The sequence below is a fragment of the Saimiri boliviensis genome, chromosome 17 (genome assembly GCF_048565385.1).
Source record: "Saimiri boliviensis isolate mSaiBol1 chromosome 17, mSaiBol1.pri, whole genome shotgun sequence".
NCBI lineage: Eukaryota > Metazoa > Chordata > Mammalia > Primates > Cebidae > Saimiri > Saimiri boliviensis.
In genome coordinates, this window is record NC_133465.1 from 30,765,268 (window position 1) to 30,781,056 (window position 15,789).

A 15,789-nucleotide genomic window follows, 5' to 3' on the forward strand; every position below is an offset into this window, starting at 1 on the left:
GCTTGCTATGTGTCAGAAGTATCTTTAGTACTTGAGATTCAGCAGCGAATAAAACAGACAGCACTCTGCTCCCGTGGAGCAGCACTCAGTGCTCAGCACCAGGCACCCCGTTCTGAGGATTCTACCTACTAAACAGCCTGGACTCTAGCCTCTGGGCCCTTCCCTGGGTCAGGTTTCCAATGTCAGCCTCCTCAATGGTCTCCCCAAACCCAGCTAGAATTGCCTTAGGCGGGGCACGGTGGCCCACACCTATAATCCCAGCATTATATATATTTTGGGGGGCCAAAGTGGTGGATCATTTGAGGCCAGGAGTTTGAGAACAGCCTGGCCAATATGTTGAAACCCCATCTCCACTAAAAATACAAAAAATTAGCTGGGCATTTTGGCACATGTCTGTAATTTAGCTACTCAGAGGGCTGAGGCACAAGAATCACTTGAACCCCGGAGGGGGAGGTTGCAGTGAGCCAAGAACGCACCACAGCACCCCAGCCTGGGCAACATAGTGAGACTGTCAAAAAAAAAAAAAAGAAAGAAAAAGAAAAGAAAAGAAAGAAAAAAAAAAAAACAGGATTGCCCAGTCTAGTCCATTTACCACAGCTACCAGAACATCTTTCTAAAATCCAAACCTGAGCGTGTCACTGGTCCCACTTAAAAACTAAGCATGGCTCCCTACTCCCTATATAAACTATTTTTTAAAGCTATTTTTGCCCTAGGACTTTCCTGCTATTTAAAAATGAAATTTTGTGCCTGGTGTGGTGGCTCATGCCCATAATCCCAACACTTTTGGAGGCTAAGGTGGGAGGAGGCCAGGAGTTTAAGAACAGCCTGGGCAACATGGTGAAACCCTGTCTCTACAAAAATTACAAAAATTGACTGGGTGTGGTGTTGCTCACCTGTGGTCCCAGCTACTTGGGAGCTGAGGTGGGAGAATCGCTTGAGCCTGGGAGGTTGAGGCTTCAGTGGGTTGTGATTATGCCACTGCACTCCAGCCTGGGTGACAGAGTGGGATCTTGTCTTAAATAAATAAGAAATCTTAGGCCGGGCGCGGTGGCTCAAGCCTGTAATCCCAGCACTTTGGGAGGCCGAGGCGGGTGGATCACGAGGTCAAGAGATCGAGACCATCCTGGTCAACATGGTGAAACCCCGTCTCTACTAAAAATACAAAAAATTAGTTGGACGTGGTGGCGCGTGCCTGTAATCCCAGCTACTCAGGAGGCTGAGGCAGGAGAATTGCCTGAACCCAGGAGGCGGAGGTTGCGGTGAGCCGAAATCGCGCCATTGCACTCCAGCCTGGGTAACAAGAGCGAAACTCCATCTCAAAAAAAAAAAAAAAAAAAAAGAAATCTTGAAGTTTTATTGGGAGCTGTAATGTAAAAATAATAAAAGCTGACCTGCTTTGGTTGAAGCATAAGAAAATAGAGAGCCAAGGCCCAGTCCCGTGTGTCTTGTGGGTGCTTAGTCCGTAATTGCTAAATGAATAGATAAAATGAAAAGAATTCATCTTCTTGTAATATTTAGACATAACACTCACAGACAACATTTGTTTGTTTATGAAGCAGAAAGACAATGGCTCAAGTCCCAGTTTTGCCATCTAATGACTTTTATGACTGTGGGAAATGTATTTGAATTCTTTTTTAAAAAAAATATTAGTTTAAAAACTAACATTTTAGTTATCTTTAAAATGAACACTGATTATGGAAGTATTCTATATCTTTAATTATGCTGGAGGGATCACACAGATGTCTTTCAAAACTCAAACTGACACTTTTTTCTTTTTGAGATAGGGTCTCACTCCCGCTGCCAGACTGGATGGAGGGCAGTGACCTGATCACAGTTCACTGCAGCCTTAACTTCCTGGGCTCAGGTGATCCTCCCACCTCAGCTTCCCAAGTAGTTGGGACTACAGGCGTGTGCCACCATGCACAGCTAATTTTTTGTACTTTTAGTAGAGACGGGCTTTCACCACATTGCCCAGGCTGGTCTTAAACTCTGGACTTGAGCGATCCACCCGTCTTGGCTTCAAAAACTCCTAGAATTACAGGCATGAGCCATGGTGCCCAGTCCTCAAACTGGACACTTCTTCTTTTTGTTCTTTAAAGAGTTCTTTTTTTTTTTTTTTTTTTGAGACGGAGTTTCGCTCTTGTTACCCAGACTGGAGTGCAATGGCGCGATCTCAGCTCACCGCAACCTCCGCCTCCTAGGTTCAGGCAATTCTCCTGCCTCAGCCTCCTGAGTAGTTGGGATTACAGCATGCGCCACCATGCTCAGCTAATGTTTTGTATTTTTTTTTAGTAGAGACGGGGTTTCACCATGTTGACCAGGATGGTCTCGATTTCTTGACCTCGTGATCCACCCGCCTCAGCCTCCCAAAGTGCTGGGATTACAGGCTTGAGCCACCGCACCTGGCTCAAGAGTTCTTTAAAGTTGATTTTAAAAATCGAACACTCACTGCATAGAATCAATGTAGAGATAGATGAGATAATATCTTAAAAACTTAATAGAGTCCCTGGTAATTGACAATAAAGATTAGCTAAGTAGTAAATTAGTAAGTTAAAATAAATTAGTATATAAGGAGGGTGGCTAGAGCCCTAGAATTAACTCTAAACCACCTCTAGACCCAAATTTTGTAAGCTGTTGGCCAACAGGGTAACACACATGCACACGTTCTTCCCATCTATATATCCCACTATACTTCCAACAGCTGCCGCCTCTGTCTGGGCTGCTCTTCCTGTTGCCACCCTCCTGACCAGTGCATCTCTCAAGACTTGGTCAGGCATCCTGTCCTCTCTGAAATCTAGACCTGGGTGGATAGGGTGGGCTGGGCTTCCTCTGTGCTCCCACTGGAGACCTGGGCACGCTTCCTGCCGGGGCCACCTGCCTTTTTAATACCTCCCTCCCTCCACCGCCTACCCGCGTCAGAGACTGAGTTTTGCTCTTGCTGCCCAAGCTGGAGTGCAATGGGGAAATCTCAGCTCACCACAACCTCCGCCTTCCGGGTTCAAGTGATTCTCTTGCTTCAGCCTCCCAAATAGCTGATATTATAGGCATGCGCCACCATGCCCAGCTAATTTTGTATTTTCAGTAAAGACTGGGTTTCTCCATGTTGGTCAGGCTGATCTCGAACTCCCGACCTTAAGTGATCCGCCCACCTTGGCCTCCCAAAGTGTTGGGATTACAGGCGAGTGCCACTGCGCCAGGCTAGGCTGGGAACTTCTTGAGGTTGGCAAAGTGCAACATACTCATCTTTATATCCTCAGAGCCCAGTCTGACCCATGTTTGTGCTCAATCAATCCACAGTGAGGCTGGGAGGCTCCACCCCGTGTCTCCCCTCACCCTTCCAGGGCCGCGGCTGGGGCTGGGGCTGGGTCCCGTGTGGGCGGGCTGACCTCTGGCAGCCGTGAGGATGCGGGCGCGGTGCACGCCCAGGCGGATGCCGCAGTCCTCCAGCAACTGCTGCTCGGACACACGGTGCAGCAGGGAGCGGTCCAGGCCGCAACTGACCAGGCCGTAGGTGTACTGGCGGAAGCGCGGGTCCAGGCTGCCCAGCCAGTCCGCCAGGTTGCTGCGGTCGCACGTGGCATAGTTGGCGAAGGTCTTGAGCTCGGTGAGCTCCCTGAAGAACCTGCACCCCGTGGAGGAGAAGACACTGAGGTCCGGACTCCCACGGGCTGCGGGCGGAGAGGACGGTTACTTAGACCCGGCTGGGGTCGGGCGGGCAGGAGGCTCCGTACCTCTTGCGGGTGATGCCGGATTTCACGCCCAGGTCGGTCTGGAGTTCCTCCTCTGTGAGCCGCAGAAGCAGGTCGCCGTCCACTTGCTGCTCCTGAGGGAGGAGGCAGGTGTCAGGAAGGGCTCCGCTTTTCTGCCCCTGGACCTCGAGCCCAGGATGTAACGCAAGGAACTGGAGATGGTGCGGAGGAGGTGGATGTGACCGAGATTAGAGCTGAGTGACCCCGAGGGTGGCTGCATACAGGCTCTCCACCCCCAAAAGCCACCCCGGCGCCGCGGGAGTGCGAGGCCGGGAGGGGACACAGTCCCTGTGCCCAGGGCGCCCACTCTGACTTGGGGAAGGTGGCCCCCAGAGGCTCTACCCGGAAACTCTCGCAGTACTGGGAGAAGCCGATCTGCTGCAGCCACGTCTGGACCTCGGCCTCCTTCCAGCTGGGCACGCAGGGCAGGATGGGCCGCGGCACCTCCTCGCCCAGCAGGCGCAGCGCGCGCTTGGCCAGCGCCGACTTAGTGCCATTGGTAGAGTAGGAAACTAGGCGTTTCAGGCTCTGGACGGCGCCGATTTCGCTGAACACCTGGGGAGGGAGTGGGGCGAGGACTCTAGGCTCCACCAGCTCTTCGGCTGCCCCCATACGTTCCCAGTCCCCCTCCTTGTCTTCTCACCACCCAAAGTCCCGCCAACTGCCCTGACCCCGCCTTCAGCCACTAAGTCAGGGGTCCTTCGGATTCCCCCTCCTGAAATTCTCTGAATTCTTGAGCAGGTCCTGACTCAGGATGGGCTGAAGGCGGAGGGGCATATCCCTCCTTCATATCCCTTCTACAGCATCCACCTGCCCTGGAATAAAAGTTGAGCTCTCAGCATGGCCACCAGGCAGGGCACAGTGCAGCTGCCCACCACTCCCAGTTCACATCGCTTTCCACCAGCCCACACTTCACACACGCACACACATACACATACACACACCCCAAGGCTTTCACACCTCTGGGTCTTGGCCCATGATGTTTCTAAACCATTAGTTCTTCCAGCCTGCTGGTAGGAATCCTACTAATCCACGGAAATCCTACTCATCCATCGGAATCAAAATTGATTAGCACCTCCTCCATGCAGCCTGCTTTGATTCCCCCATATCCTGGCCCACACCTCCAATTGGGATTTATGCCACACTCTGAATGCCACTGTCCCTAGTTAACAATGCAACTTCCACTGGAGTATAAGCTGAGGACATGTCTCAGTCACTACTGGAGCCCTGTGTCTGGCACGATGAAGGACACAGTGGGACTCAAGATGTCTTTGTTGAACTGGACTCACTTGGCCTCAATGGGAAAGGGGTGACATGCTGGTGATCATGGTTGCTGCCCAGATCCAATCCTTGGGGTTCTCACTCCCTACTTCCTTTGAGTCCCTTCTCCCAAAGCAGAATGACCTGCCTTACAGAGCAAGTCCTCCTTGGCCCAACTTTGGAGGGCAGAGAGAGGAATCAGAAGTTCCTAGAACACTGGACCCAGTGACCCCCAAATACCCCTTAACATAGCAGTCTCCTTTCTCTTTTTCTTTTTTTGAGACAGAGTCTAACTCTGTAGCCCAGGCTGGAGTGCAGTGGTGTGATTCCGGCTCACTGCAACCTCCACCTCCCAGTTTCACATGGTTCTCCTGCCTCAGCCTCCCGAGTAGCTGGGATTACAGGTGCCCACCACTATGCTTGCCTAATTTTTGTATTTTTAGTAGAGACAGAGTTTAACCATGCTGTCCAGGCTGGTCTTGAACTCCTGACCTCAAGTAATCCACCTGCCTCAGCCTCCCAAAGTGCTGGGATTACAGGCATGAACCACCTCGACAAGCCAGCAGTCTCCTTTTGATCTGCAGGGACACACAGGATAGGTGGCAATCATCTGTGAGATACGATCCTTTGAGCACCCCCAGATGACAGCTGAGGTACAGACAGGGTAGGTCATGGGGTATTCACCACATTCCTGTGCACCAGCTTTCACCAACCTCCAAGACTCCACAGAAGAATGAAAGAAGAGAGAGTGACATTGTAGGGAGAATCTTCAACCTATAATATTTAAAAAAAGAAAAAAAAAAAGGCCCAGCTGGGCGATATGGTGTGTAATTGTAGTGCCAGCTACTCGGGAGGCTGAGGCAGAGAGGATCGCTTGGAGCCTCGGAGTTTGATGCCAGCCTGGGCAATATAGCAGAACTCTGTTTCCAAAAAGAACAATCCAAAAACTTTTGGTGCTAAAACTATCATTCCCACATCCAGGGTAAGAACTGCTGCTGTGGTCCAATTCACTGAATTTTCCAGAGGATAAAAATGAGGTCCAAATAGAGGCCCAGAGACGGGAAGCCAGGTGCTCAAGCTAACACAGCAAGTTAAAGCAGTGGGCAAAGGTCACTGGTGGATTAGACCCTGGACATGAGGACTCCCTGGGACTCCGGTGGGGGTTATCTGGCTGATACACTGATGTCCTGTCCCAAGCCTTGATCCTCTGTCTCCAGCAGCCATCTTCCCAGACTCCAGACTCCAAAGGCTAAACTACCCACTGAAGCTCTCCAGCGGGGTATCTCTCCATGTGTACAGCAGAACTCACTTTTTCCCCCTCCCCCACCTCCACCTGTCGCTCACCCAGTTCTCCTTATTCATTGCCTATGTTCATGGCCAGGAGTCATCCTCAGCTCCTCTCTCTCCTTCTCCCAGACACCACGTACTAACTACATCTTGTAAACATCTCTTGAATCTGCTCTCTGCCAGTGCTGACATCCCAGTCTTCACCATCTTAATTCTCTCCCTTCTCCCAACGCCTACTCCTGGACGTCAGAGTCTTTTCTTGGGTGGCCTTGCCTCCAACCTCACCCTTGCCAAGCCCCTTTCCACACAGCAGCTAGGATGATCTTTGTAAAACACAAGTGTCCCCTGCTTAAAAACCTCTCAGTGTCTTCCCCTTGCCCCCAAAACCAAACCAAGTCCAAACTTTGCGATTTGCCTTCAAGGCCAGAATGACTGGCCCCCTCCTTCTTTGTCTTGCTTCACATAATTCTGCTGTGTATTTCAACTTCCGGTTAAATGTGACTTCCTCTGGGAAAACTTCCCAGAGGCTCTCTAACCCCTGATCCACCCAATCCCAAACCTGCACCCACCTTGGTCTTGCCTTGCAGGCTCTTGATGGCAGCCTCAGCGCAGAGGTAGAAAGCCCCGATGCACTGCGCCTCCAAGCGGGAAGAGTCGAGCAGCGGCACGAGGCGCTGTAGGTCGTCCGGCCCGCGACCCTGGCTTGTGTCGCTGGCGTCCACCAGACAGCGGGCGAAACGGCCAGGGTCCAGCGAGGCCACAAGCGGCTCCACGAGTGCCAGCGTGCCCGAGCGTTCTACCTCGCGCTCCACCTCCTTGTTAGTCGCCAACACAGTTACCGCGAGGCAGGCGTGCAGCCGGAGCAGCTCGTCCTCCTTGGAGAAGGCGAGCGGGAAGAGCCACTCGGCTGCGCGCTTCTCCACCATGCGTCTCTGCACCGCCTGGCCCCCGTGCAGCGCGCAGTTGCCCAGCGCCAGCGCGCAGTGGCGCAACAGCGCGGGGTCTGTGCGGCGGCACCAGTACAGCACCGCGTCCAGGCCGCCGGCCGCCACCAGCCTCTGGCACGTCTCCTCTGAGTGCTTGAACATGTGCTCCAAGATGCCTGCCACGCTCCGCGCCAGCTCCACCGGTTCACGCTCCTTCGCCAGGTTCAGGATCACGCCCAGCCCGATGCGAGCCACGCGGTCCCTGCCCAGAGAGAGTGAAAAGCGGCCGTGGAACTGCCGCACCCTGGGGAGCTTGGCTTGCCCGTTTGGGGCCTGGTCACTCACCCTCTCTGGGCATCACCGGCCTCATATAAGGGAGAGCATTCCCCTCCCTGCTCGCCGCCCTCACCTCCTCCCTGCTCCCCGCCTTCACCTCCTTCCCTGGGAGGACCTCACTTCTGGGATTCTAAGGGTGCTCTATGTTGGCCACAGCCATTCTCCCCCTCCCTTCTTCCCTACAGAGGCAGTATGTGTGGTGGCTAAGAGCCTCAGCTCAGGAGCAGATTCCCTGGGTCCTGGTTTCTTCTCAGCCCGTTTTCTAACTGGGATAAAGTAGACCAAACTTTGGGCAGCTTCTTTTATCTCTCTACCTTGGTTTCCTTATCTCATACATAGAGAATAGGAACACCTGCCTCGTAGGACTATTATCAGGACTAATGAGATAAGCCATGTAGAGTGCTTGGCACAATGCCTGGCACGTGGTAAAAACAAACATTAACTTGTCGTTATTTGAAGTGTCACTTGAAGCACACCACTCTTAGCCTTGCCTTTCCCTCACTCCATGGCCCATGACTGCGGCACATCTATTCATTCATTCAGGAAATGTTTCCTGAGGACCTCACGTGTACCAAGCACTGCACTGGGGGCTGAGGTTTAACTAAGACTGGCCGGAGTGTATCCTCAGGGCAATGAAGGAAGACATAGACAGAAAACAATGAGTGAACCAGATCGTCGTGATAGGGTCTTGGTGCTAGCAAAACAGGATGATGTAATGGAGTGTGCCTGGAGGAGGGGTGTGTGAGAAGAGGTGACATCTGAGAGCTTAACGTGGAGAAACCCCTGCATGCAAGTATCTGGGAAGAGCATAACAGGCAGAGAGAGGAGCAAGGATGAAGGCCTTAGGGCGGAGGAGCTGGCATGTTTGAGGACTAGAAAGAATGTCAGAGGTATTGCAATGTCCAAAACCAACAAGGGAAAATGTAAAACCAGGCTGGGCAAGGTGGCTCATGCCTGTAATCCCAGCACTAACCTTAACTAATGAGATAAGCCATATAGAGTGCTTGGCGCGATGCCTGGCACATGGAGGCCAGCCTGGACAACAAAGCGAGATCCGGTGTCTACCAAAAAAAAAAAAAAAGAGAGAGAGAGAGAGAGAGAGAAAGCAAGAAAGAGAAAATTCTAAAAGAAAAGAAAAAAAAATCAATGAGGGGTTTATATGTAGAATATATCAGCAAAGACTCACATGGAGAAAAAGGTGGTAAATTCAAAAGAAAATGGGTAAAGGACATAAACAGGCAATTGAGGCTGGGCATGGTGGCTCACACCTGTAATCCCAGCACTTTGGGAGGCTGAGGCAGGCAGATCATAAGATCAGGAGTTCGAGACCAGCTGGTTAATATTGTGAAACCCCGTCTCTATTAAAAATACAAAAGAATTAGCTGAGCATGGTGGCACATGCTTGTAATCCTAGCTACTCAGGAGGCTGAGGCAGGAGAATTGCTTGAACCCAGGAGGTGCAGGTTGCAGTGAGCTGAGATCACACTACTGCACTCTAGCCTGGGTGACAGAGTGAGACTCCATTTCAAAACAAGCAAACAAACAAACAAACAAACAAAACCCCAGGCAATTGACAAAAGAGGAAATGCAAATTTGAACAAACAGATAAAGAGATGCTCTAACTCATTAGAAATCAGAGAAATGAAAATTAAAACAATGGCTATCACTACCTGAAATGTTCTCCAACAAAATCGTCTTCATGATTCATCATTCCAGTGTCTGCTCCAATGCTACCTCCTTTCAGTCATCCAATCTAAAGGCTTTTCCCCATCGCTTTCTAACTCATTACCCTATTTGATTGTCTTCAGAGCATTTAATATTTGATATTGTATTAATAGTCTACTTGTTTGTTAGTTCCATATAGCAGAAATCTCATCTGTCATTTTCTTTCTTAAAATGATCTAAATGGAGAAAATTACCCTTCCCTAGAATTTCTTCACCTAAATCATTTTATTTCAAAGGTCATTCCCACTCTCCTTTGTCCCTAACCACTCTCCACACACATACCCTGAATAAAATGTTCACTGGCAAAGAACAAACAAACAGAAAACCAGCTACCACTTTATGCCTGTTAGATGGGCAAAATTAGAAGCTGAGCAATACAGGTAACCTCTCCTGAAGAGATTGTCATATAGATAGACAAAAGCACTTGGGTGTTCACAGCAGTGTCGTTTGTGGTGCCAGGAAGTTGGAGGCAATCAGTATCAAGCCTGGGGAGAGTCAGGTAACATGGGCAGGTGCCCCTTCTGGAGTATTTTGGGGGAGGTAGAAGTGACTGAGTGGGTGGTAACACAGCAACACGAACCTGGACAATATAGCCAAGGCAACGTAGCAAAAACCCTCGTCTCTACAAAGTCGAAAACTTAGCCAAGTATGGTGGCACAGGCCTGTAGCTATCTGGGAGGCTGAGGCAGGATGATAGTTGGAGCCCAGTAGGTTGAGGCTACAGCGAGTCATGATTGGGTGACTGCACTACAGCCTGTGCATCAGAGCAAAGACCCTGTCTCAAAAAAACCAAAACCCACGCTGGGCACGGTGGCTCAAGCCTGTAATCCCAGAACTTTGGGAGGCCAAGACGGGTGGATCACGAGGTCAAGAGATCGAGACCATCCTGGTCAACATGGTGAAACCCCGTCTCTACTAAAAATACAAAAAAAAAAAAAAAATTAGCTGGGCATGGTGGCACGTGCCTGTAATCCCAGCTACTCAGGAGGCTGAGGCAGGAGAATTGCCTGAACCCAGGAGGCGGAGGCTGCGGTGAGCCGAGATCGCGCCATTGCACTCCAGCCTGGGTAACAAGAGTGAAACACCGTCTCAAAACACACACACACACACACACACACACACACACACACACACACAAAACAAAAAAAACAAAAACCCCAAAACCAAAACAAACCAACAAAACTCAACACTCAGTGGGAAAAAGTAAATAGAATGTGCCATATGACACAGCACCATTTGTATACATTAAAAATACATGCACACGGCCGGGCACGGTGGCTCACGCCTGTAATCCCAGCACTTTGGGAAGCCGAGGCGGGTGGATCATGAGGTCAAGAGATCGAGACCATCCTGGTCAACATGGTGAAACCCCGTCTCTATTAAAAATACAAAAAATTAGCTGGGCATGGTAGCGTGTGCCTGTAATCCCAGCTACTCAGGAGGCTGAGGCAGGAGAATTGCCTGAACCCAGGAGGCGGAGGTTGCGGTGAGCCGAGATCGCGCCATTGCACTCCAGCCTGGGTAACAAGAGCGAAACTCCGTCTCAAAAAAAAAAAAAAAAAATACATGCACACAAAACCCAGAATAAAGACTTAAAGATTTTAGCAGAACACAGAGAGAAAGATACACATTAGATATGTTGAATGATTCTCTATGGAGTTAGGGCAAAAGAATAATGGGGGCATTAGTCAGGAGGAAAGGGGGAGACTGCGTTTCAAGCACAGATGTATGCAAAGACTTGGAGGTGTCGGAAAGCTGGTGCACTCGAGGAGCTGCCCACACTTCCATGGCTGAGGCAGAAGATTCAAGGGGACAGTATGAAAAGCAATCGGACCAAGGGGCCTTTTCGTCCATCTCAAGACATTTGTACTTTATCTTGATGTCAAAGGGAAGCCACTGAAAACTTTCAGGGAGGGGAGTGATCTGGTCATGTTTGGGTTTTAGAAACTTCACTCTGGCTGTAGTGGGGAGGACAGATCCAACAGAGAGAACATGGAGGCCAGCTGAGCAGGTGGGAGAGTTGCTATATCCTGATAGAGGTTCAGGCTTCTTACCTTACTGACCTCCACAAATGATGTCCTCCATAGATGGCCAGCAGCAGTGGCTCATGCTTGTAATCCCAGCACTTTGGGAAGCTGAGGTAAGTGGATCACTTGAGGCCAGGAGTTCGAGTCCAGCCTGGCCAACATGGCAAAACCTTGTCTCTACTAAAAATACAAAAATTAGCCAGCTGTAGTGGTGTGTGCTTGTAATCCTAGCTACTTGAGAGGCTGAGGCAGCAGAATCATTTGAACCCAGGCAGCAGAGGGAGGTTGCAGTGAGCGGAGGTTGCACCACTGCACTCTAGCCTGAATGACACAGTGAGACAGCATGTCAAAAAAAAAAGAAAAAAAAAAAAAGGCTGGGTGCAGTGGCTTGTAATCCCAGCACTTTGGGAGGCCGAGAGGGGTGGATCACGAGATCAGGAGTTCGATATTACTCTGGCCAGCACAGTGAAACCCCATCTCTACTAAAAATACAAAAATTAGCCGGGCATGGTGGCAGGTGCCTGTAATTCCAGCTACTTGGAAGGCTGAGGCAGGACAATCACTTGAACCTGGGAGGTGGAGATTGCAGTGAGCCGAGGTCACACTACTTCACTCCAGCCTGGGCTACAGAGCTAGACTCGGTCTAAAGAAAAAAAAAAAAAGATGTCCTCCACAGGTGACAAAGAGAGGCCCAGCCAGCAACAGAGTCCTTGGCCAGCGGGCACCACAGTGACCATAGTACATGTGATTTTATGTCCACTGCAGAACCTAGCTGAGTCCCAAACATGTCTTAGGCTGGCACAGATTTCCTAAGTTGACCCCACAACTTCTCTGCAGCCCATCTGCAAAAAAACAGATGGGTCCTAATCACCCACAGAGGCAGTTGGAACGACAGCTATTTCCTACTCTTGTATATATTTTTAAAATTTGAGATGGGGTCTTACTTTGTCACCCAGGCTGGAGTGCAGTGGTGTGATCATAGATCACTGCAGCCTTGATCTCCTAGGTTCAAACAATCCTCCCAACTTAGCCAGCTGAGTAGCTGGGACTACAGGTATGTGCCACTATGTCTGGCTGATTTTTTTTTTTTTTTTTACTTTGTAGAGACAGGATTCCATTTTCTTGCCCTGGATGGTCTCAAACTCCTGGGCTTAAGCTATCCTCCCACTTCAGTCTCTTAAAGCACTGGTATTATAGGCATGACCCACCTCACCTGGCCCAGTTATTCCTTTTACCAATGAAAAAGCCAAAACTCAGAGAGGTTACATGACATGCTCAAAGCCACACAGCTTCTGAGAGGCACAGCTGAGATCTAAACGCAGATCTGCCTGTCTCCAGAGTTCAAGATCCTTCATCTTCACTTTGTGCTTCCAGACATCTGACTACATAAATTCTTAGAATATGAGAGCCAGGATGTGCTTAAGAAATATCTCACGTGGCCGGGTGCAGTGGCTCATGCCTGTAATTCCAGCACTTTGGGAGGCCAAGGTCAGGAGTTCAAGACCAGCCTGGCCAACATGGTGAAACCCTGTCTCTATCAAAAATACAAAAATTAACTGGGTGTGGTAGCAGATGCCTGTAATCCCAACTACTTGGGAGGTTGAGACATGGGAATTGCTTGAGCTGGGAGGCAGAGGTTGCAGTGAGCCAAGATTGTGCCACTGCACTCCAGCCTGGGCAATCTAAAAAAATTTTTCGTATTTTTTTTGTTTGAGACAGAGTCTTGCTCTGTTGCCCAGGTTGGGGTGCAATGGCACTATCTCGGCTCACTGCAACCTCCACCTCCCATGCCTGGCTAATTTTTGTATTTTTTAGTGGAGATGGGGTATCACTATGTTGGTCAGGCTAGTCTTGAACTACTTACCTCAGGTGATCCACCTACCTCGGCCTCTCATAGGTGTGAGCCACTGCACCCAGCAGGGACCCTTCCTTTCTTTGGAAGGATTGTGATGCCAACCTGGCACACTGTGCTCTGTCCTTGGTACTGAAGCAACCAGTGTAATGTTTCTTGGGACCAGGGACACTGGTTAGTGATTCTTCTCTCAGTAACTCTACACCAGGTGAGGATTGTCATTTCTAACCTTGAGATATAGCAGTACTATTTGCATATTGCAGCCCTCCTCTCCTTGGGGTGCTGGCTGTACTCACTCTCCAGGGATTCTAGTTAGAGCTACCCAACTCTACATGTCAAGCCTGCACAGCACACCCACCAGCTTTGACCTCACCACACCCAGTGAGCACATATTCTATTTGCTACCCCCTCCAAATTCATGGCCTATCTCCATCACCACACCAGATATCAGATGGGAGGTTAATGACTTGCCAAATAAGCAGAACCCTATCTTGGTCTCCCAACCTAAGCTGCTTCATTCATGCATTTTTGACAGTTGTATCATTTCCACCAATCACAAGGTAATTTTTTCTGTTTGAAAATGGCAAGGAAAACACCCCCAACCCACTCCCTTCACACTTATGAGAGCTGCATGAGCTGAAATTGACTCTTCCAAAAACTCTTCTAAGCTTGAGAAGCTTGAGACTTCAGCATGAGACTGGAGTGTGATGGCTTGGTCTGCTCTGGCATCAGAAGGGAGGGAAAGTGAGTTCTCGGAGGTCTTCATATTCCAGGAGAGATCCCAAGAGATGGGCAAGAGTGGCAACCAGGCCTCTGTTTGACCCTCTTGCTGCATCTTGGTGTTAAGTGGGGCGGAGGGAGAGAACACACACTCTGCCTGGTCCCTGCCTGGCTCTGCACTCCGGTGTCCTTTTCCCCCACCCATGCCTCCCAGCAGAAAACTTTCTGTTCCCTATCTGCAGCCGCAGAATGAGATCATGTCTGGCCTGTTAGAACAACCAGAATGGATGGAGCAGAAGGTGGATTGGGGCAGCAAGAAGGGAGTAAGGCAGCTTCAGGCCAGTCCTTATTGCTGAGTACTGGGGAGGACAGAAAGGAGAAGTCTCCCTCCCTCTTTTCTGAGCATTGTGTTCCCTTCTTCTCCCAGTGGGACAGGGATGGATAACGGGGAGGGAAGGTGTCATAGAAGGGCACCCAAGCCGGTGGGCAGGAGAGCTGTGGGCTTGCAAGGGAGAGGGAGAATTCACAGTAGGATGCCATCTCCATCCACAGACCCAGGGACGGGCGCCTGTCCGCAAATGCATTCCTCACTCCACTGGCCCTGGGAGTAAATTTTGGCTGCACCATTAGTTCACTGTGACCCACTGGGCAAGTCACTAAACTTTCCCAAGCCTCAGTTTCCTCATTTATAAAACAGACAGGCTGATCCCTAAGAGAGATGTAGTGCAGGCAGGCAAGAGAGGTGAGGCAGGCAAAGGCACGGCGCGAGACACGCGGGAGACCTAGGCGCTTGACGGTCCACACCACACGGCGCTTTCCCCACCCTGGCCCGGCGCGCTCACCGGTTCTCAGCCACCAGGATCTGCTCCAGCAGGCGTGCGGCCTGCACACGCGTCTCCAGCTCCGGCGCCTGCAGCAGCCGCAACAGCAGGTCGAGGCCGCCGTCCAGGCGGATGGCGTCACACAAACCCTGGGCTACCTCGCGGCCCACGGCTGGCAGCAGCCAGGCCTCCTCCACCAGCTGGAAGACCTCGGCCAGGCCGGCGCCCACGGCCCGTGCTCCGCCCGCCTGCTTCAGCGCGGACAACGCCTGCTGCAGCTCCGGCAGCGCGCGCTCCAGGGCGTCCTGCACCTCGGCGCCTGCCCCCGGCGACACTTCTCGGGGTCCGCGGCTGCCCGCAGCCCACCAAGGGCCCGCGCCACCGCGCCCATCCGGCCCTGGCACTGCCAGCCGCTCGGGGCCCGGCCGTGGGCCCGACATGGCGAAGAGGCGACACAGCTTGTGGGCGGAGAGGAGCAACGTCAGGACCATGGGCGCGGAACTGCGGGGGACATCCCCGGCCTGGAAGCTGGGGGCGCTCGGAGAAACCACGGCTTTGAGAAAAGAGAAACCCCAGAGGGTTCGGGAGAAGAAGATGGAGGGGGAGGAATGGAGAGAAGGGTAGCAGGCAAGGGCGCCGGCCAGAAGTTTGGAGGCGTGAGGGCGGGTCGGGGGCGCAGCGGTTAGCAAATGCGCGGAGTGGACGAAAGGAGAGAGCGAGGAGGCTAGGGATGGCTCCGGACGCCGGAGGGTAGAGGAGACGGCGGCTGGAACAAAGCGTAGCACCGGCAGGGGCTCCTCTGGGGCTGGGAGATGCCCGGCAGCAGCCACGCCCCGGAGTCGCCTCTGGGTCCCGCGGGGCTCCTCCCACTGCCTGGGCAGCCCCACCCACAAAGCCGCCCCAGCCACGCCCACGCCCCGGCCAGCCTCCCCCAGCCCCTGAGTAGCAGCCGCCTCTCTCTGCGCTGGACTTGGACTAAGGGAGTAGAGAGTGAGAGGACGGTCTCAGTTCTCCCTCCGACCCCGGTGACACCGGTACGCGGGAGCAACTCCGCTGCGTGCCCCCTCCCTACTAAGTGGTTAAAGC

At 51.7% G+C, this 15,789-nt stretch overlaps 1 protein-coding gene across 1 annotated transcript in view; it reads right to left on the minus strand.

Moving 5' to 3' along the window:
• The window catches only part of SARM1 (sterile alpha and TIR motif containing 1), a 23,919-nt gene extending 8,363 nt beyond the window's left edge, over window positions 1-15,556 (minus strand). Inside the window, exons 1-5 of the mRNA XM_003931411.4 lie at window positions 14,725-15,556; window positions 6,866-7,484; window positions 4,092-4,304; window positions 3,732-3,823; window positions 3,387-3,622 (exon numbers count right to left, since the gene is read on the minus strand). Of these exons, the coding sequence (XP_003931460.2) occupies window positions 3,387-3,622; window positions 3,732-3,823; window positions 4,092-4,304; window positions 6,866-7,484; window positions 14,725-15,194 (1,630 nt within the window). The 5' untranslated portion in view covers window positions 15,195-15,556. The remainder of the gene's footprint in view (window positions 1-3,386; window positions 3,623-3,731; window positions 3,824-4,091; window positions 4,305-6,865; window positions 7,485-14,724) is intronic.
• Window positions 15,557-15,789: the final 233 nt, after the last annotated feature.